The sequence below is a fragment of the Heterocephalus glaber genome, unplaced genomic scaffold, assembly GCF_053883595.1.
Source record: "Heterocephalus glaber isolate CG9 unplaced genomic scaffold, H.glaber_assembly_v1.0 deba00000676, whole genome shotgun sequence".
Lineage (NCBI taxonomy): Eukaryota > Metazoa > Chordata > Mammalia > Rodentia > Bathyergidae > Heterocephalus > Heterocephalus glaber.
Genome location: NW_028258156.1, coordinates 7,013,863 through 7,037,260, shown reverse-complemented (window position 1 = coordinate 7,037,260; position 23,398 = coordinate 7,013,863). Strand labels below are relative to the sequence as shown.

Sequence of the window (23,398 nt, the reverse complement as noted above, 5' to 3'; positions counted from 1 at the left end):
CTCCCCTTCTAAGGGAATATGGATTAAGGCCCTAAAATATTGTGTTGGTTTATTTATTTTGGGGGGTACTGGGGATCAAACTCTGGTCCTTGCACTTGCAAGGCAGGTGGTAGAACCACTGAGCCAAAACCCCAGCCCTGTGTTTATTTTTAAAGAGAGAGACAGCAACTGAAAACTTTTATTAATACTTACAGTACATATTTATTATAGAATGCTAGAGTTACAGAAGCTTCAAGCATCTAAAGATTCAAAGCAACTTTAAGCCTTTTTGAAGGTCAAGATATTGTTCATCATTCTTCAAAAAAAAGCAAAACCAAACCAAACCCAAAGCCCCTAAATACAGTGCTGCATGCCTGTAATCCCAGCTATGGGGAGGCTGAGATAGGAGAGGTGCAACCTCGAGGCCAGTCTAGGCAATTTAGCAAGACCCTGTCTGAAAATAAGAATTAAAAGGAGCTGGGAATATAGCTCAATGGTAGAGTGTTTACTTAGTGTGTGAGGCTTTGGGTTCAATCCACAGTACTGAGAGGGGTTAAAAAAAAAGCCTGCCTCACAAGCGCAAGGTCCTGAGTTCGATCCCCGGTACAAAAAAAAAAAAAAAAAAAAAAAGCCTGAACCCAATGAAGGAATCAGCTACATCTTTTGGCATAAAGGCAGTATCACTCAATGTTCACCAATATCTTTTCCCATTTTACACCTGAGTACTGCTAGCTTCAGAAGTCCATTTTAACCATGGAATTAAGTCAATAATGTTACAAAAGGGGTTAATAACTTCATGAGTGACAAAGATGTACTGACTCATCCTTTTCTCCACGTAGATAATCAGAGGTAAACACATAATTACCAGGTACTTCTGTGCAGTATGGATCTAAAGTCACAGCAGTTCCAAGAAATAATTCTCTCAACTTAAGTGTGTGTGTGTGCGGGGGGGGAGTTCTACATTTTACTGTGCTGCTTTTTAAAAAAAATTTCTCTTGGAGGAGAAAAGAAAAGATCCGGTCACGCAAGAGGTCAGATGGCACAATACCAGTGCACTCTGGGCTCCAGAGGTCTCAAACTCAGGCTGCTCCAGGCAGAGAGCAGACAACCCTACTGTGTGTGCCCAATGCTGTCCATTAAGCAGAGGCCCCACCCCTCAAACAGTGCTCCAAACTTGGCCATAGCTGAAAAGTATAAGGGGAACCTAACTGCAGAGCAACGGCTTTTCTTTTTTTGACAAAAGATCTTCAGTTTATGAATTTTAAATCAATAGCTGAAATCTTTCAATGAAGCAAGTTTGATATTCAGCTATGTTTCATGGTGGCCTAAGTTCTTGGGGAGATTTTTAACAATATTTTCACCAAGCACACTGTGCAAGACATGAAATGAACAACTCATCGTAACTATTCAAAACATATACACTCAGTTCAATAAAACTTGAGGACATTTATCCAACATTTGTATTACTCAACTCCGCTCTAATGCTATTTTAAGAGTCATGCACCAGATTGTGCTGATTGCCAGCACTTCACTGTGTTGATAGAAAGTTCATTGAGGTAGACTATAGCTTAGAGTGGAAAAAGGCCTTGATAGACTAGTTGGTTCAACATGAGGGTGAGTGGAAGGCAGAGGAAGAAGAAAGGAGTCAGAGATGACAAACTTCCCCAGGACTCCCCATATACTGACCCAAAGAGTGACAAGGAATATGGATGATTAGAGACCAGCATTCTAGTCCAGCAGGAACAATAAGTAGCCATGTTACCCTGAAAAGGTATTTTCCCTCTTGGCATTAGCCTCCTCATCTGTAAAACTAAAAGATTAGGCTGATGGGTTTTGGTTTTGTTTTCTAGTGCTGGGGCCTGAACTCAGGGCCTTGCAAGTGCTAAGCACACACTCTAGGACGGAGCTCCACCCTTAGAATGTGCTCTAGCCCTGGGCAGCACTCCCAGTCCTAAAAGTCTCCATTTTCTTATTCCTAGATGTCACTGCTATATCTCAGACAGGTCCTAACAAGATGAAGTTTCCCGGTACTGAAAAGCCGTAAATTCAGCTCTTATTCAACACTGTTGTCTGCAAATCCCCACAAAAACCCATACTGAAATTTAATCCTCACTGTGAGATATTAATATGAGAATAGAAACATAAACCAGTTATGTTTTGGGTCCCATGGGAGGTAATTAGATTAAATGAAGTCATAAGGGTGAGACCCTAATCCAGTGGGATTGTGGCGTTATCAGGGGAGGCAGCGACACCTGAGCTAGGACAGGCTGCCTCGGCACGTGAGGCTCCATTCCTCCTCAGAGCGCTGCAGAGTCCCCAAGGGCAAGGAGGACCACACCAGATGCAGCTCCCTGATCTAGGACTTCCCAGTCTTCATAACTGTGGACCAAGTAAACTTTTATTCTTTGCAAATCTGTCTATGGTATTCAATGACAGTTGCAGAATACACTAAGACATACAAAGAATATGAGGTTAACACGTGACTTGTCAGTAATGATCAAAGGCCTGGTGATACATTACAGGGATATATATTAGGGACATAATTATGGATGTGGCCCAATTATTTATATACAAAGGACTTCATAAACTGGTGCTTTTTTTTCAGCTGCTGTTATTTTTTTATTAGTATGTCTGCAGTATGTAATGATCACGTTCCTTGTGGGGAGTTGGTGCATACACACAACACAGCTTAGTTCTTTCTTCACCCCCTCCACTCCCCCTCCCTCCGCATCTCTTGGTCCCCCTCCCCTTTTGCAAAAGATCTCCCTGTTTCCTATTATCTTTTATCTTGCTCTTTATTTATATTTTGGGTTTCTCGTTTAAAGGAGCCAGGCAATTTTTAAGCCTGTGTGTCTGATTTATTTCGCTTAACATTATGGTCTCAAGGTACATCCATTTTCCTACAAATGTCTCAAGTTTATCCTTCTTTAGGACAAAGTAGTACTGTACTCCACTGTGTATAAATACATTTTCCTTATCCATTGATCCGTTGATGGGCATATAGGCCTCTCCCAAGGTTTAGCTATTATGAATTGGCTGCTATGAACTTGGGTATGCATGTATCACTGTAATATGATGTCTTCTTCTCTTTCAAGAAGATACCTAAAAGGAGAATACCTGGGTCAAATATAATTTCTATTTTTACTTTTTTGAGGAATCCTCATACTGATTTGCATAGTAACTGTATTAGTTTACATTCCCATCAGTCATGTAGAAAGTTCCTTTTCCCCCACAGCCTCACTAGCATTTGTTATTATTTCATTTCTTGATCACAGGTATTTTTTTCCGAAGATGGAATCTCAGTGTTGTTTCAATTTGCATTTCTCTAAAGGCTAGAGATTTTTATATTTTTTCATGTAATTATTGGCCATTTGTATTTCCTCTGAGAAGTGTGTGTTCATTTCAGTTGCCCATTTTTTGACTAGGTCTTTCATTAGGGGGGATAATGTTTTATATTTTTTTATGTATTTTAATATATTTATATTTTTCTTTATATATTCTAGATATTAGTCCTCTGTCTAAGAAATAGCTGGCAAAATTTTTTTCCCACTGTATAAGGTTGTCTCTTCATTCTGTTGGTTATTTCCTTTGCTGTACAAAACTTTTTAATTTTATATGATCCTATTTGTTGATTTTTCAACATTATTTCTCATGTAATTGGCATTCTGTTCAGAAGTCCTTGACTACACCTGTGTTTTTAAGAGTTTTATGTATTTTATTTTCCAGTACATTAAGTGTTTCAATATTTAGATCTGTGATCCATTTTTTTTTTTTTTTTTTGGTACTGGGGATCAAACTCGTGTCCTTACGCTTGCACAACAGACGGTGAAACCACAGAGCTAAATCCCCGGCCCCTGTGATCCATTTTTATTTTAGTTTAGCACATGGTGAGAAGTATGGGCCTAAACTCAATCTTCTGCCTGTGGATAGCCAGTTTTCCCAGCACCATTTATGAAGAGGCTTCTTTCCTCTGGTTTACATTTTTGGCCCCTTTGCGAAAGATCTGATGGCTGAGTGTGCCCTGAGGCTGTTTCTGCTCCCTCTGTTCCCTTCTACTGACCCACACATCTGGTTTTGTGCCAGTGCCGGGCTGTTTTTATCACTTAAGCTTTCTAAAGTAACTTCCAATCTGGGATTATGATGCCTCCTGCTTTGGTCTTGTTGGCCAGGATTGTTTTTGTTATTCTGGTTCCACGTGAATTTTAAGATTGTGTTCTCTAGTTCTGTGAGGAATCCTTTTGGTATTTTGATTGGAATTTCGGTAACTCTTAATATCAGATTAAACTGATAAAAAAACAAAAAACAAAAATCACAAAACAGCAGCAAAACAAACAAAAAATGATACTGCCAGAAAAATAAAAAAATAAAGCAATTGCATATCCCTAGAAGCACACAATAAAGAACTGGATATATAAACTGTGGTAAGGAAAAAATAAATACTATGCAAAGGATATAAGCATTATAAATATAGTCGAAGTGGTGGTTGCCTACAGCACTCTGGGAGGCTGAAGCAGGAGAATTCACGTTCCTGCCCAGCCTGGGCCACTCAGCAAGACTCTGTCTTAAAATTTAAAAAAACAAAAAAACAACAAAGGGGTAGGGATATAGCTCAGTAGAAAGGCCCTGTATTGGATTCCCAGTAGTGCAGGTGGGGAGGGGGAGAAAGAAGGAAAGAGAAAAAGTGAAAGGAAAGAAGAATGGAAAGAAAAAGAAAGGGAAAAAGGGAAAGGGAAAGGTGTTATGTAGATTTAAGACCCACAGTTGACCAGTTGAGGCAGGAAGATTTATTAACAGGACAAGGGGGGAAAAAAAAAGGACAAGTACAGCAACACATGAGGGGTCTGAAGTAGACTCCAGCCCAGCTCCAGAGTGGGGCAGTGGCTTTTAAACCTGGGGTAGGAGACAGAGCTTGGGCTGAGGAGTTAGGTTGCTGGGGGGATGTGGGGCTTTAAGCTGAAGGAAGAAGAAAGCAAGATAGAGAGACAGCCAATAAGGTAGGGATGATGGGCAAGCACCTTTAATCCCAGCACAGGGAGGCTGAGGTGGGAGGGTCACAAACTGAGTCCAGCCTGGACTACACAGGAGGCTCTTCCTCAAAAATAAATAAATTTGGGCCAGGGATTTAGCTCAGTGGTTCCGCCACCTGCCTCGCAAGCGCAAGGTCCCCAGTTCGATTCCCGGTACCAAAAAAAAAGAAATTCCTTTGCCCTACTGCTTTATCTTTTTTTCCATAACAAGCCTATTTACATGTTTTGAAGTTTAAATGGGAATTTCCTCCCTGTATCCATTAGCCAAATTGCTTCAAACACTTCTAACCCTACCTATATGACCCTCACACTGATATAAAAGGAGCTGTGTAGCATGAGTTTCAAAGCATGAACATTCTCTAACAAAAATAAACATCAGAAATAAGAAACCTGAGGAAGACAAAGTACAAGGACTAAACACCTACACACTGGAGGAAGTTATTTCTTTGACATAGGTGACAAATCCTCCCATGAGTCCTGCCTGTCTTTACCAGCTCTATCTCAGCTCCCCTGAAAAGGGAGGGAAATAGGCAAGCCGGAGACTTAAGCCTCTTTTGCCCTCAGTTCATTCACTGAACCCACACTTCTCTTTTTAACGACCTTTAAACTCTTAAAATTAATTTCATACTTTAATCATTTAGTAATTCAAGATGAGCACAAAACCAGTATTTATACGTCTGATAATACGGGTGCTCTGAACCTTTCACTTTTCTCAGCCACAAGGTGGCAGAAATTTCCATGTTAAAGTCTGACTTAGAGCAATGGCCATATTTGAGGAGTCCTCTTAAAAGTGGCAATCAGAGCTGTAAGTAACAAAAAGAGGCAGCTGCAAACACTTCAGCTAGGTCCTCAGCTCCTCAGAGCAGTGGTCAGTCATTATCTGAAACGAAGTATACTGGATGAGAGCAGGGGATCCCCAGCAGCAACGAAACATCTGAGGAAAATGCCTAATAGCTGCTAACTTCTGAGCTCCCAAAACCTACCCATTATGGTAAGTGTGTTGGAGGCATCATCTTAGTTCCTCTCAGCAGCCTCATCCACTAAGGGCTATATTCCCACTGGTCAACCATGACAAATTAACTTGACCAAAATCACAGCCAGAAAAGTAGGGGCTGGGTCCAGCCCAGGCAGCTGCACTCTGCAGTGTACCCTTCTCCACCTCCAAGCTCTGCTCACACCTTCACGGGCCCATCCCAGTCCCACACACTCCCCAGTACCAGACACTAAAATAAAAGCTCAACTAAGAATATCAACATGGCCCTCGTGACCTGAACATTTGAGAGTTAGGGGAGAGAAACGACACCTCGTTGGACGTTGGTTTAGGCAGCAGGCAGGTGTGAAGCCAGCTTTCGGGTCTCAGTGGAGCAGCACCCAGAGGCATCAGCCTTCCCAGCTCCAGCCACTCAAGCTGCTGCAGAAGCAGCCCAGGACAAGTGGGTTTAATAACAGTTACTATGTATTCCATGCCCATTTGCTCTAATACATAGAAGAATATATTTCTTTTAAAGAAGCTCAAAGGTCAAGGTCACAGTGTCATGGCTGCTTTCCCGCTACATCAGTGCCTCTCAAAATTTATTATCCTCACAGAACAAAAGCACATTCCATACCTCTTTGGAAAAAAAAAAAGAAACTTAGAAAACCTTAACAGACAATTTTTATAACACTGTCACAAAATTGAGTTTTCTATTCTTTAGACCTACTAACTTTCTCTAAATACTCAAGTGCTTTCTAATTCTCTTTGATCTTTGGAAGTCTTGGAGCCATATTCTTACAGGGCAGGAACTAAGTTCAGGTGCTTCCTCTCCAAATGCGGTGCTTCCTTTTCACACTGAGGGCTTGACCTTGAGGATAAAACTCACTACTCATTGGCAACTTAAACGCAATTGCTAGTACTTAATGAGTTAACTGATGAATATTAAAACAAGAGTATTATAACTACTTCACTCATTGAAATGCCTAATTTGTTTATACTGCCTAATTACCTAAATCATACAATTCCTAACAACCTTCCTTGGAATCAATAAAACCCTGCAATCTCTATCATTACACATAATTTTTAAACAATAACATCACACATTCAGCTTGCTGTCATGTTAGGATCACATTCAGCAATGATTCTGCCTCAACCAATGAGTCTACTCTGTTCTTAAATTCTTCATGCTTTGAAATTTATTAAAGGGGAGAGGGAATTAAAGGTCAACTAACTTGTCTCTACTAAAGCTCTTACGCCTCTCAAAGCTGGATAGGTTGTATCTCCGACGTATTTTCTCACTTTTAACTGTTAAATTGATGTTTTTTCCCCTTACCTTGCTAGCTCAACATAAGTTTTCAAATAAGTCAACTACGATAGGCCTTTGAAGATCTCCAACTATCCTTGAGCTTATCCTATCATCTTATATTTTCTATGCACAAGGAACTGGCTCTGCCAAGTATTCAATATAGATCTTTAAAAGAGTAAAACACAAGACAAAGAATCTCAGCTTTTCCACTACCTCACACCTTTTATCTCCCAATCCACTGAGGGTTTAAAAGGTGAAATTTTCTTCTTATATGATACAGATGAAGAACAAAATTTATAAAATAGCAATTTAATACTCAAGTGACAATTTAATGCTGTGCAAGACTTCACATAAACTTAAATTTTTAATAGGCTGGGTTCAATGGTATATTCCTGTAAGTCCAGCTACTTAGGAGGCTGAGGCAGGAGAATCACAAGTTTGAGACCAGATTGGGCAATTTAGTGAAACTTTGTCTCAAAAATTAAAAAATAAAATAAGGGGGCTGGGGATTAGCTCAGTGGTGCTGTGCCTGCCTTGAAAGCGCAAGGTACTGAGTTTGATCCCCGGTACCAAAAACTAAATAATAAAAATTTTAAAAGGGTGATGGCTCAGTAGTTGAGCACCCCTAAGTTTGATACCCAGTACTAGTGGCAAAAAACCCCAAAATGAACAAAAAGTACAAACAGAAGCAAAAATAAACTGTTTTAAAACACAGTAAAAGTCTTTAGCCTCAGTGAAGAGAGAAATAAAAATCAACAATGAGTTATCACTTTTTCCCTACTAGATTGGCAATATTTGATAAAATCTTGTATTGTAAAGTATGGAGAAACAATCTCACAATGCTGCTGAGAATTTAAACTAGTAAGTTCTTTTTTTTTTTGAGATAGTATCTCATTATGCAGTACAGACTGGGCTTGAACTCACAGCAATCCTCCTGCCTCGGCCTCCTGAGTGCTGGGATCACAGGTATGCGCCACCACACCCAGCTTACTTCAAATTCTATAAAGGATAACGCAATTAAAAATGCAATTCTAGGGGCTGGGGATTTAGCTCAGTGGTGCTGCCACCTGCCTTGCAAGCGCAAGGTCCTGAGTTTGATCTCTGGTACCAAAAAAAAAAAAATGCAATTCTACGTCTAGGAATTTATCCTATAGATGTACACACGCATGCGCACGCGCACACACACACACACACACACACACACAAAGTGCCACATAATAAAAGGATTCTACACAGCACTGTTCATGATTACAAGAGATTGGAAACAACCAAAATATCCAATTTGGGATAACTAATTCATCCCACATCCAAACAATCACATTCTATCCAACTATAAAAAATATTTATGTGTACAAAACACTCAAATGCTATAGTATAATTTGTGTTAAAAGGCAGAAAAATATGAGTATGTATCTTCCGTATGATTATCTCAAAGAGGGTGAAGCAGCTGAAAAGCAATGCCAGGAGGAATATGTGTACTATGTATATCCTTAAGTCATTTAAATTATGAGCCATGAGTATTACTGTTATGGCTTAGATCTAAAATGGGCCCCAAAGCCTCATGTGTTTGGAAGGTGACTGGATTATGGGGCGGTATAGCTGACTTGCAGTTAGGAGCCAGAGTCTGGTCAGAAGAGGTGGACTACTATAGATGTGACCCAGACGGTTTCTCTCTTCCTGGCTCCTCCCTTGATCTGTCTGCTTCCTGTCCACCATGCTGTGAGCTCCTCCACCATCCTGTCCTACCCTGGAGCCAGCCAAGTACGGTGTGAAACATGAGCCAGAACAAACCTCTACTCCCCTGTTGTGGTGTCAGGTAATGTGTCAGAGACAACGTGATGGACAATTACCAATTTTAAAATAAAGTTCTATTTGTGTTATACAAAGTTCCCTCTCCTTTTCAGGCTTATCTTTCCTTTCCTAGTCCCCCTCCATGAGTGGGTACTGCCTTTGGTAATCTAGCTGAAATTTCACTTTTCCTCTTTAGGGCTCGGGGTCAGTTAGTGAGCTCCTTTCTCTCACTTTTCCCTCAGAAAGGACAAAGCCTGTTTCTGTCTGCACTGTATCTGGAGGAAGTATTGTGCCGAGGGGTACTTGGTATGCTATTTCCCCATGTTTATGTTCTCAGTGGAGCCATCAAAGGCCTCCTCTAGTGCTCAGTCAGTTCTTTAGGCCATTCAAAGCCTGCAGAATTTTCTTTTCCTAGGGGAGTCTCATCTGTGAGGATTTGTTCATTACATTGGAATATACTTCTTCCACAAATCTAAAACCTAGTTATATTGGTCCAATGTCTTTCCACTCCTAAATGACAATACTATTCATTAGAGAATGAAGACAGCAAGCAGACATTCAACTATTGTTGGTTTAAAACAGGATGAACTTACCAGCATTGGATAAAAGAGCAACAATATATCATACTAGTAAGAAAAATACACTAATTTGGAAACAATACCCAGGGCCAGGTCATTTTGCAAATAGGTTATAGTTCAGCTTCACACTACATCATTCTATAATGGTATGAAGGATATATTGAAAATGTAATACAGCTTTAACCAATGCATATTCTTTGGTGGGGTGGGGATGCTGGGGATAGAACCTAGGGCTTCATAAATGCTAGGCAAAGGCTTTTACCACTGAGCTATACCCCCAGGCCCGTTTCTGGTTTTTTGGGTATTTTTTGTTTTGTTTTGGTACCAGGGATCAAACTCAGGACCTTGCGCTTGCAAAGCAGGTGGCAGCACCACTGAGCCAAATCCCCAGCCCTTTTTGGGTTTTTTTTTTTAAAACAAAGTCCCAGTATGTAGTTCAGGCTAGTGAGGATACAGGCGTGCGCCACCATGCCTGGCCCAATGCATATTCTTCTTTTTTTTTTTTTTTCCTTTCCGGTACAGGGATCAAACTCAAGACTTTGAGCTTGCCAGACAGGCATGGCACCACTGAGCTAAATCCCCGGCCCCCAATGCATATTCTTAATAGACATTCAAACTTAGAAAAGAGTAATTGCAGTGTCAAAATGTATAAAATAAAGTTGTTTTTGCTACCTACCAGCCTTTCTCCAATTTAGAAATCCACAAACTATAAGTTACTGTGATTAACCTAATTTCTACATATAGACAGAAAATTTCAAACTGCTTACTGTCTAGCTTGGTCCTTACTGGAGTAGGTGACATTTACAACCGCAGTTTCCGACTCAGTGTTCACTAAAGGAAGAGAAAAACAAAAAATAAGTTAGTTTTCTTTCTATTTCCTCCCTTTTACAAATTTGAAAGCAATTCAGAAGACATGTACCTTGCTCACAGGTCTCCACCACTCCATACTGGACTAGTAAACTATCCAGCACCTAGCAGGAGGGGGAGAGAAAATTATAAATTTTGAGTTTCCCAAGTTATTAACCAGGGCAGGAATGTTTTTAAATCACTCATTGTGATGGAAAGGAGCCCAAAAAGTCACTGGAACTCTGGACTACAGAACTAAAGAAAAGATGCTAGAAAGAGAATACTAGATGGACCTCTCTCCCGCCCATCCCAAGCCCTGACTGCTCTCACTTCTCTGGCTACAAAGTAACACGTGGCTCGGCAGTGTTCACAGCCACAGCTGCTGACTCTTAAGGCTCAAGGAGACAGAAGTGCAGACTTCTCAGACACACACAAACAAACGCATCCTCTACCGCCTGATACACAAAGTCATATGACCAGGGCCCATGCTCCGAGACTGGTTTTATCTGTAAGATGCTCCTTTCCAAAGAACTTCTAGTACAGCTCCAAGTGAAACACAACAGAACTGTCTAAAGGCAGACCAGCAACATGAAGAAAGCCCACTTAACACTCTACCTGGAAACCTGAAGACTAAAATAATAAGTAGTAATAAGCATGTGAATGGTAGAAGGTGTAAAAAGTAGACACTTCTAAATCTACGCTGGGTCAGAAAATGTACATTTGGAGTGGTTTTTACCATCTTTCTTGTAGCTGTATTATTACACTGTATATTATTCTGTTGGAGAGGCTATTAAAACAGTAACTATACATTTATTATATATGAACTGCAGGTGTGTCTCATCAATATAAACCAAATTCAGCTGCCCTTCTTCCAAGACTTGTAATAAATTTTCCTTGAAAAGTATGTTTTCCATAAATTCATAGCAAACCACTTATTAATTTAACTGCAAAACTTGAAGGTCACTTATCTGAAAATGTTTCCTGGTTCCAGAACAAAATAAACTATTAAGAAGCATGGTAAGTTTTTATGGTAATTTCCTATTAAACCTTAAGAAACTAGGTTCTAAAGGAACCTTTATCTTATGCATTATCTTTTATGCTTTTATCTACTGGTTCCAGTTTGAAATCTTTAACAAGGCTTGTTTGGGAACATGCTTTTTCCTTCTTTTAAATAAGGTGAATACCTACTGGTAAATGGAATGATCTTTCATAGTTATGTTTTGACTTAGTGAATGTCCCTTGAGTGGGCTATAGCAATAAAAAGACATTAATCTTTGCCTGTATTTATAGCCACCATTAAATCATAAAGCTGGAGTTTTACATTTTTATTCTGACCATTTAATGATGCTGCATTAAAATTTCATTCACCTGTTTTAAGTCACTGTTATGTACTGTCAATATGAAAAGGAATTTTTTACTCCTGGTCTATCCCCAGCACCTAGAATATACGGGCATAAAAAAGATAGTCAAATATTTCATAATATTTGAAAAGAGAGAGGGAACCCTAGAAAAGCTCATTAAAATACTCTTATCTAGGTGCTCTCCTGTTCAGAGGTTAACTTGCCATACAGTCTTGATCACAAACACATTTTTATGTATAGGCCAAAAAATAAGAAACTTTGCTGGGAGTGGTGGTGCACATCTATAATCTTAGCACTTGGGAGGTTGAGGCAGGAGGATTGCCTCACGTTCAAGGCCAACCTGGGCTACATAGTGAGTTCAAGGACAGCCTCAACTACATAGCAAGACCTTATATCCAAAAAAAAAAAAAAAAAACTCTCACAATACCAATCAAAGAGAAAATATATAGCATTTAATTCCTTAAAATGAAAAAAGCAACCTAATTACAATATTGAAGACAAATTAAAAATTGTTCAATAGCTAAGATATCTTATTTCATATGTAATTAAGAATTCTTACAAAATATTTTAATTCATCCTATCTTAAATAATTAAGGCGGCAAGGAAGGTCCATCTTATAGGGAAGGAACCATTCAGGTTCTAGCTGTTAAATGAGGCCACCCTGACAGCCGAGCTCCGTAGCAGCTTGGGTCTGCTGAGAGGCAGGGGCAGTGAAAGTGGTAGTGGAGGAGGGACTGCAGGGACTCACATGCTGATGTCAATTAATTACTCTTAATTCTTCCTAAATGCAATATTTTCAATAATTAATATATTGGCCTCCAGTTTAGCTTATGCCGCTTTGACTTTTATTACTCTAGACATTATTAGTTACTTTGCTGTATAAACAATGTTGACTAAACACATAATAATAATAATAATGCTAATGAAGCTAATATTTTCCAAAAGCTCTACTGGCAAAGGGATATATAAGCTAAATCTATACATATATTTGTTTTGTTGTTTTGTTTTGGAGACAAGGTTTCACTATGTAGTTCAGGCTGGCCTTGAACTCACTATGTGACCAGGCTGGCCTCGAACTCACAGTGATCCTCCTGCTTCAGCCTCTCCAGTGGTGGGATTACAGGCATGTGCCACTGCACTTGGCAAAACATATACTTTTTTTAAAATCAAGAAGATATATGCAAAAATTCTCACTATACATTGTATATAATATATGGTTTAACATATTGAAAACAAAATTGCTTCTATAGTTATATAGAATTGGTACTGGTTAATTATACTGTGTGTAAAATTGCTAGAAGGGTAACTAAAAACTACAATCCAATAAACTAAACATGATGAACTTCATTGTATATAAATTGTACCTCAATGAACCTGACTCTAAAACCAAAAAAATAAATAGGCCCACTATCAATCCTGTTATCTAGCTTTGAACCAATAAATGACAAAACATCCACATCACAGATGGATTCCAGAGGATCTCTGATGTCTTGCTCAAAGTTTTACGCATAAGTTGTTTTGTGGTAATTGTTTTGTTTGGCTTCTTATACCCCCAGTGCTTGGGATCAAACCTAGGGCCTTTGCACCTCACTATATCCCCAGCTCCCCTTTTTCTCAATTTGTTTTTAAAATTTTGACACAGGGTCTCACTAAATCAGTAAAGCACCAGGCTGGGCTCAAACTCACCATCCTCCTACCTCAGCCTCCCAGAGTGTGCACTGCTATGCCTGGGTTATGCACAAGTTTTAGGGATAATTACAACTGGGGAAGGATTCCAATAACATGAAAAGATCCCTAAATCTCAAAAGGGTTTACGGAACACTTTCCTCCAATTGATTTTGAAGGAAATCATGCATTTGTCTGGTTATGTTCTTTCACGTCAAACAGAATCGCCCAATGATACCATGCTCCTCCAACCCACTGAAGTCTTAAACACAACTTACTCTTGGTAAATTCTGACACTCTGGCTCACTCTGCATTAAGCAGAAAGGTAGGGGTCTGAGTTCCTGTTGTCAGTCACAAAACTATCTCTCCCCGTGTTTTTGTTTCTTCTTAGTTCTTAGAACATCTGTCAACCACAAATGTTTCTTTCAGTGTTGATTAAAGGGAGGGGCTTTCAAAACACATTGTTAATACTTCCACAAATCTCTCAAAATCCATACCTAAGTGAAGACCACATATTCTGCTTCCATCTGTATGAAATATCTAGAATAGTGAACTCTACAGAAAGTAGATTAGAGGTTGCTTAGGGCCAGTCAGAGTAGGAAAGCAAAGGCAACAGTTTCTTTTTCAAGTGATGAAAATCTTCTAACACTGTAGTGATGGTCACACATATCTGTTCAGCTACTACAAATCACTGAATTGTATACTTTACATGGTGGATTGTATGGTATGTGGATTCTATCTCAATAAAGCTACTTAGGATCAACATTACAAACTAACAGCCCAAGGTTTTTGATGGTGCTAAAGATAGAACCCAGGGCCTCTTGCATGTCAGACAAGTGCTCTACCACTGAGCTATACCCCACTCTTTTTTTTCCCTGGTACCAGGGATCAAACTCAGGACCTTGCACTTTCAAGGCAGGCACAGTGCCGCTGAGCTAAATCCCTGGCCCCTACACCCCACTCTTGATCCATTTTGGTATTATATATACACTCAGGAAACCATCACTATCATGAAGATAACAGTTTCTTTATGCCTCTCTCCAATCTGTCTAGTTTTTATATACACATATGATCACTGCAATAGAGATACCTGAAAACTGTATGATTTCCTCTGCTGCCCCACCCAGCCTTACACTCCACAAAACCAGCTATGCTTCCCGCTGCTCACGTCCCCTCATCTCTGAACTATCTGAACTAAGACAGGTGACTGGCATGCTTGCCTCTAGCCCAACACTATCCTCCTGCCAGAAGGTACCCTCTTCACTGGCTTCAAATTGCTAATGCTATGTTGTCCACACTTCAAGACGGCCCAGGAGGCTGTTAGCTTCAGGCACTGCCTCCCTCCTCCACACATCCCATATGCTCCAGTGATGCCCTCAAGATGGGGCGAACTCTCTCCCCACTTGCTTCCATAACACTTGATCCTGGAAATGAACGTAGTATCATTTTATAATCTCTTTTCTTATCTTTATTCTCCTGACTAGACCAGTGATTATTAACCTTAGTGATGTGTGTTGCAAGTAATTATTCTTCATAGTCACACTGGCTTCTGTGCTTAAGCTGGCAAGTAATTTACACTGTATACATATGACCTTATTTCCATGCCTTCCTTATTTGCCTATGTTGGATTTCTGTTTCAAAGGACACTAAGATACCAATGGGCATTACAGTAGATACATCAATCCATATGAAAGGCCCTGTGAAAATGAGTCATCCCTTCAACGCAGCTCTCCAAACACAGTTGCACCAACCTCTAAGTAAGAGAAAACACCATGTCTTACCTTTGAAGTCAAGGCTTTGCTCAGTGAGGAACAAGAAAACATAAGGGGTTAAAAAAAAAAAAAGTCACAGAATAGTTTTTGACCCAAAGGCAAAGCAAACTAATTCTAGTTCATTACAAGTCCACAGTAATTTAAGCTAGCAGGTATTTGTTATGAATTCATACTAAAAATACATGTAAGTGGAAAGTCACAAAGTACAAAAACTGCAGTGAAATTGAAGTAAAATTCAAAGCAAGGACATTTAATGTCTTTTTACCTCACAGCAAACCTTACCAAAATACACACATAGGCCGGGTATGGTAGCCCACGTCTGTAATACCAGCACTTAGGAGGCTAAGGCAGGAGGATCACCAGGCATTCAAGGCCAGCCTAAACTATAAAGCGAGACCCTGTCTCAAAAACCAAAACCAAACAACAAAAAAACCATACACACACATTCACCCCTGTCTCCTTCCAAACACCAAAACCAGCTTTATTCATGGGGGAGGGATGGGTCACCAGGAAAGTCATTTTGACCACTTCTTGTTTCAACAAGATGAGGGAAACATCTCCACTAAATCAACTTCTTTGTGAGACAGAAACACAAATGAAGCAAACTTCCTTCAAATGTAGCTCAACACATTTTACAGGAACAGAACTACCTGTCTGATACAGGTAAAAATCATCCCAGGAACTCTGGTCATTTATGTCCCTCTGTGGGAAGTCTGGCTATATGAAAAACACAAATAAGAAGGTCCTAATAATCATTGTGTAGGTCCTAATAATCATTTCCAATAAATACTTGATCAAAATTCAAATGCAAAATTTAAACATCACCTTACTATATTTCTCTGAAATATTACCAACATAACTGTTTGGGTAACACTCATATCGTTCCCCACATCCAACTCTGAAAATGACCCTCGTGCACACAGAGCCTCATCCACAGTCTCGAAAACCCCACTGCACACGTCCTTCAGCACTGGAAAAGCCCAGGGGGACTCAGCCCCCCCATCCTACATGGACTTTCCAGTGTTGGAGCTGCAGAAAGTGAAGACTCACAACCTTCCAGCAATGCCAACTTTCACAAGTGTGAACCTCTAACATGGGGAAGAGATAGCATGCTGGGATTCCAAAAAGTCCTGTGATCAGAGGAATCCAGAGCATTAATAAACACTCAGTGCTTCTAAAATGCAGGCCCGCTGGGTGTGATGGCACACGCCTGAAATCCCAGCACTCAGGAGGCTGAGGCAGGAGGATTGCAATGAGTTCGAGGCCAGCCTGAACTACAATACTGAGACCCTGTCCACAAAATCAAAAATAAAATAAATGGAAGAGCATCTAGAGCGTTAAGTGGTTTGCTTACATTTCTATTAGACAGTGCTGGGCTAAACTGATCTTTGTTTCGTGGTTCTGGCTGGAAATTGAACCCAGAACCTTCACAATGAGCTATTTTTTTTTTCTTTTAAAACTTTCAGTCTGGGTCTTGCTAAATTTCCAAACTGTCTAAACTGGGCTCAAACTTGGGATCCACCTGCAACAGCCTCCAAGAGTTCTAAGATTATGGGTATGCCCCACCTTGTTTGGCTTTCTAAACTGATTTTTTTTGGTACCAGGGATCGAACTTGGGGTCCCTGTGCTTACAGGGCAGGTGGCAGAACCACTGAGCTAAATCTCTGGCCCTAAACTGATTATTAAAACCTGAGCTCATCAAGCCACACCCTTCCCCAAACTCTAAACCCCTTTGTATTTTGTACAGAACCCAAAACACCTAACAAATGCCCTTGAGTCCCTGTGTGACCCACTCTGCTCCTCTCCAAGGACACCAGGCGTCTTTTGCTCATAAACTTTTGAGTGCTTTCTAGCACCCACACCACCCTGAACATTTGATCTGCTTTAACTCACAGAATCCACACAAACCCATGGACAAACTTCAGCAGTGAGAGGTTAATACAGCTAGGACTTGGATAGTTAGGGACTAGAGAAATGATTCAAACCACAGCTGTGAGATTCCACAACCCACAATCTTAACCACTTCGGCTAATAAGTGCTTTCATTTCCCAGTGCAATTTAGGTGAAACATGAACATACAGACTGACACCAGTTCAGTCCGTATTTGGCATCATCTGTATTGGAAAACCAAAGTTGTCCTTTCACAGACAAAGAGCTTTATCTACTTCCAAGGGCAAAAATAAGCTTCTCTAGCCCATGTTTCATGTACTAAATACTATATTTCTACACTCCTGAATCAGATGAAGGTATGAACAAACATTAATTTGTACAGTACTCAATAAATGTCCTAGCAAGTACTAAGTTAGGTTCCTTTTTGAACAAGCTGCTTCCAAAACCCCCAAAAATAGAAGAAACCCTTGCAGTTTGGACAAGAGTCCTCTCCAGATGTCTGTACAAGCATGCCCGTAACATGACAATTTTGGAAAAGACAAATACAAACAGCTATCACCTCACATCCATTAGAATGGCTGCAACAGATCTTTAAAAAAAATAGAGAGCATTGGCAAAGATGTAGAAAAAAATGGAACACACATAATACTGCTGGGAGGGCTGCAATATGGTGCAGCTGCTATAGACAACAATACAGCATTTCCTCAAAACAAAACTACAATTGTATTATATACCTTAAATGTACCAATAAACTTAATGGGAAAAAAAATCCCTACAATTACCACATGACCCACTAATCCCACTCCTAGGTATATATACAACAAGTGAAAAACTATGTTCACACAAAACATCCACACAATATCACTCATAATAGCAAAAACATAAATCAAATATCCGTTAACTGATGAACAGTATGTGGTATATTCATTCAAGAAAATAATTTCTAGCCGTAAGAATTAAGTACAAACTAAAATTCTGGAGGTAATGAATATGTTTTGATATTAGTAACAGTTTCTATCCTTGTGAATATACCAAATAATAAACCACTCAATTGGATGCTTCGGGAGGGTGCATCTTATGGTACATGAAGTTTAGCTCTATGTTTAAAAAATACAAGAATGTTTAAAAAGTAACGGGATAGGCTGGGGATTTAGCTCAGTGGTTCCACCGCCTGCCTCGCAAGTGCAAGGACCTGAGTTCGATCCCTGGTACCAAAAAATAAAAATAAAAAGTAACAGAATATAAAATTTGACATACAACATGACTCTACCATGTTGAAAATGTCTATCACAATATCTCATACAGAACTATGACTCCTGTAGTCTGTCAGTGTGGCAGACACTGTGAGAGAAAGGGAGAGGTCTTTTCACCCAGCCTTACAACCAAGATTTTCCACTGAATTTTACAAAAATTTCAGGGAAGATCTAATGCCAATATTCCTCTGTCTTACTTTCTCATTGCTGGGACAAAATACGGGAGACCCACAAATTAAAGGAAGAGGGGTTTATTTTGGCTCATGGTTTGTAGAGGTTTCAGTCCATAGCTGGTTGGCTCCAAGGCAGGGCAGCATGGCAGAGGAGAAAGAGCTTATGACATGGCAGGCAGGAAGCAGAGAGCAAGGAGGGAGATACACTCTTCCAGGCCATGTACCCAGTGACCCACCTCCTCCAGGCAGGCTTCCATTTAGCTATAAACTCATCAGTGGACTAATCCCTGATTCCAAAACCAAACAAAGATCCAACTAAAAAAGAGAACTACTAGCCAATCTCTTTAATGAACATAGATCCAAAAATTCTCAACAAGATACTGGCAAACTGAATGCAACAAATCATCAAAAAGATCATAATTCATAAGCAAGTAGGATTCATCCCAGGGCTGCAGGGATGGTTCAACATATGCAAATCAATAATGTAATACACCACATAAAAAGCAGCAGGACTAAAATCACATAATCATCAATAGACACAGAAAAGGCCTTTGACAAAAACCTAACATCCATTCATGATAAAAGCCCTGAAGAAAATAGATATAGAAGGATTTTATCTCAACCTGATAAAACCCATTTATGTCAAATCTACAACCAACATCATATTAAATGGGGGAAAGTTCCTCTAAAATCAGGGACAAGACAAGGATGCCCACTGTCACTATTCCTCTTCAATATAGTAATTATAACACTACACAGGGCAATCAGCCAAGAGAAAAAAATAAAAGGGATACATATAGGAAAGAAACAAGTCAAAATGTCATTATTTGCAGACAACATGATCCTCTACACAGAGGACCTAAAAAGATTGCTAAAATAACCAAATTCAGTAGTATAAGCAGGATACAAAATCAACACAAAAAAATCAATAGTGTTCCTATACACAAATAATGAACTCACTGAGAAGTCAGGAAAACAATAACATTCACAATAGCATCAAGAGAACTTTAAAACTGGGGAATAACCTAACCAAGGAAGAGAAAGACCTCTACAATTAAAACTATACTACTCTGAAAAAAGAAGATTGGAGAGGACATCAGAAAACGAAAAGATATCCCCTGTTCCTGGGCAATACTGACAGAACCAATATTGTCAAAATGCCCATATTTCCAAACTAACATATAGATTTTACCTAACCCCAATCGAAGTACCTACAGTGTTCCTCACAGAACTAGAGAGAGCAATCCTAAAATTCACATAAAACCAGAAGACACCCAGAACAGTAAAAACAATCCTGGGCAACAAGACCAAAGCAAGAGGCATCACAATGCAAAGCTACAGTGATAAAAACAGCATGATAATGACAAAAAACCCGACATATAGGTAAACAGAACAGAATAGAGGAAGCAGAAACAACCCCAGGCACACTAAGCTATCTGATCTTTGACAAAGGAGCCAAATACTTTCACTGCAGGAAAAAAAGACTCTTTCACAAATGGTGCTGAGAAAACTGGCTGTTCACATCAGAAGACTGACTCTAGACCTGTATCTCTCATTATGTACTAATCTACATCCAAAACAGATCAAAGATCTAAACGTTCAAACAGAAACAATCTACTAGAAATAAAATAGGTAAAACTTTTGAAGACATAGGTGTAGGAAAGGACTTTGTGAGCAGAACCCCTACTGCATAAGAAATAACATCAAGAATCAACAAATGGGACCCAACCAAACTGAAACGCTTCTGCACAGAAAAGGAAACAACAGAGTGAAGACACAACTTACAGAATGAGAAAAAAATGTCGTAAGTCATTGGACAGAGGACTAACATACAGAACATATAAAGAACTCAAAAAAATAAGACCCTCCAAAATAAAAGACCCAATCAAAAAGTGGGCAACTGAAATGAATAGATACTTCTCAGAAGAAGCACAAATGACCAATAAATACATGAAAAAATCTTCGACATCTCTGGCCATTAGAGAGATGGGGAAAAAAAAACAACAACTGAGATTCCATCTTACTCCAGAAAGAATTGCCATCTTCAAAAAATCAAATAATAACAAATGCTGGTGAGGCTGTAGGGGGAAAAGGCACCCTTCCACATGGTTGGTGGGGATGCAAACTAGTGCAGTCCACTAAGGAAATCAGTGTGAAGACTACCCAAAAAACTAAAACTAGAAATTCCATTTAACCCAGCAATTCCCCTACTAGATACCTTCCTGAAAGAGATAAAGACACCCACTACAGTGATATGTGTACACTTTGTTTAGAGCAATACAATCCCAACTAGCTAAATGTTGGAAGTAGCCTATATGTCCATCAACAGATGAATGGACAAAGACAATGTGGTATTTATACACAATGGAGTATTACTCTGCTGTACAGGATAAACTTGAGACAATTGTAGGAAAATGGATGTACCTTGGAGGCCATAATGTTAAGTGAAATAAATCAGATATACTGCATGGTTTCTCTTATATGAGAAATCCAAAATATAAAAAAAATAAAAAATAGATAATAGGAAAAGGGAGATAAATTTTTGCAAAAGGGAAGGGAACCAAGAGATAGAGGGAAAAGAGGAGGGAGGGGAAGGGGATGAGAAAAGAATGAAGATGTGTTATGTACATGCACCAACTCACATGTACTTGGGAATGGAATCATTATGCACTGCAAACATGTACTAATATAAAAACTGAAAACATAAAATTATTGCAGGGGGTAAAAAAAAGATCTCCAGAAGCTTAAGTTTTAAATGAGAAGGCCAGTAATTTATGTGAACAGGATCATACTTATGGCTGAGGCCAAGAAAAGCTGAGAGTCAGTTACGGTGCTGCCACACTTCACCATCATTTTGGAGAGAAAGAACTGAAGGACTGTTTATCAGTCCACTGCTATGTGGGTCAATAAAATACACACCTATTAATGCAGAATCAGAATTATAAGTACTTTTTTGCTGGATTTTTTCCTACAGTGAACATGAGAACTTTTTTTATAGTTTGCATCTAAAGCCACCTGTGTTTGGAAAGGGACTGGATTATGAGCCAGTATAGCTGCCTTGCTCTTCGGAGGTGGGGTCTGGTTGGAAGAGGTGGATCCCTGGGCCATGACCTGGAAGGGTTTATCCTCCTTTCTCTGCTTCCTGCACACCATGAGGTAAGCAGCTTTTCTCCACCCAAGCCCTTCTGCCATGTCTATGTTTAAGCCTGGCGAACATGGACTGGAACTTCTGTCAGCATGAGGAAGACAGATTTCTCTTTTTTTTTTTTTTTTGGTAATGGGGATCGATCTCAGGTCCTTGGGCTTGCACAGCAGGTGGCGAAACCACTGAGCTAAATCCCCAACCCCAGATTTCTCATTTTTTAAAATGTAAACAGACTCGTTATAACTCCTGGTGGCTATCAGATAGCCACTGGTCAGTTTCTTAGGAGTCTGTAGTGAGGATCTCCCGACACCTGACGTCCTGTGGGGCATTCAGCAAATCTCCTCACCTTGCTTACAGTTAACCCACCTCAGCTTCCATGACCAAGGAAAACCTTCTCTCCTCTCTGGGAGGGGCTTGCCCCACAGAGTCTGTGCTGTGCCCTCAGCACTGGTCACCCATGCCAGCACCAGGCAGCATGGTTACAAAGTTAACACTTGGCTCTCAAAAGCCTCACCCAACACATAGCTTTTACCATGGAAATCAGTAATACTTTAATATTCAACGCCCCAAAGCTCATTGAGTTGTAATCAGTGGGTGTCTCATGTCTGGGGAATGTCCATGTATAACCTTCCATCCACTAAACAAATGTCAAGGAGATAGGATCCCACCACAAAAGGCACAGTTCAGATCCAGAGAGATTATGACTCCCAGTTCTGAACTTTGTTCTCAGAGATTCAGAAACTGTGCTGAGAGACAGAGAGAGAGAGAGAGAGAGAGAGAGACAGAGACAGAGAGAGACAGAGAGAGACAGAGAGACACAAACTGAGGGTCAGGGGATTAAAATACAGGAGATAGATGAGTGATCTACACAGACTTATTACTCATAAGGAACTCAACATATTGGGAGAATCAGGGATTGGGGCCAGGGCCTTTGCACTGAGCTATATATATATCTATATCTATATCTATATCTCCTCAGCTTTTTTTTTTTGAGACAGAGTCTCGCTATGTAGTTCTAGCTATCCTTGAACCCACTATGTAGCTCAGGCTGGCGTCAAACTCCAGGCGATCTTCCTGCCTCAGCCTCCTAAGTGCTGGCATTACAGGTGTGCACCATCACACCTAGTTCCTAGCTCATTTTTTATTTTGAGACAGAGTTTAACGAAATTGCCAGGCTGGGCTCAAACTTGCATCCTCCTGCCTCAGCTGCCATCTCGCAGACTGCTGGGATTACAGGTGTGCACCACCACACGTGGCTACTGGGAGGACTTTTGTATGTGTAAAGGTAGCAGCATCGCCAGGGAGACAGAACTAAACAGAGATTCAATGGAAGGTGAAATGGACAGGCTCCTAAAAGCCACCCAGCCCAAGGAGACCACTATGTTCATTCTGCATACCACCTGCCAACAACTGGTCGTGATGATGTGGGGCACTGTGTCACGAAAGTCTCCCTTGAGAGCCCCCTGCCAGAGGAGGAGGGAGGCCGGAGAAAAAGTGCATCCTGACACTGACCCTGCATCATGGGCTGGAGCCTTGAGAGGACACGAAGTTATTACGAGGGCTAAATCAGTATGCGCTTTCAAGGCTCTTGGTAATATGCATGCACCACAAATTTTCAGATGTGAATAAGGATGAAGCA

The 23,398-nt window shown here is 40.1% G+C and overlaps 1 protein-coding gene across 2 annotated transcripts in view; it reads right to left on the bottom strand.

The window, feature by feature from the left end:
• Igf2bp3 (insulin like growth factor 2 mRNA binding protein 3) overlaps window positions 1-23,398 on the bottom strand; it is a 147,888-nt gene that overhangs the window by 47,122 nt on the left and 77,368 nt on the right. For both annotated transcript variants that reach the window (XM_004839557.4, XM_021254126.2), the window contains exons 4-5: window positions 10,574-10,625; window positions 10,422-10,485 (exon numbers count right to left, since the gene is read on the bottom strand). In XM_004839557.4, coding sequence (XP_004839614.1) covers window positions 10,422-10,485; window positions 10,574-10,625 — 116 coding nt within the window. The remainder of the gene's footprint in view (window positions 1-10,421; window positions 10,486-10,573; window positions 10,626-23,398) is intronic.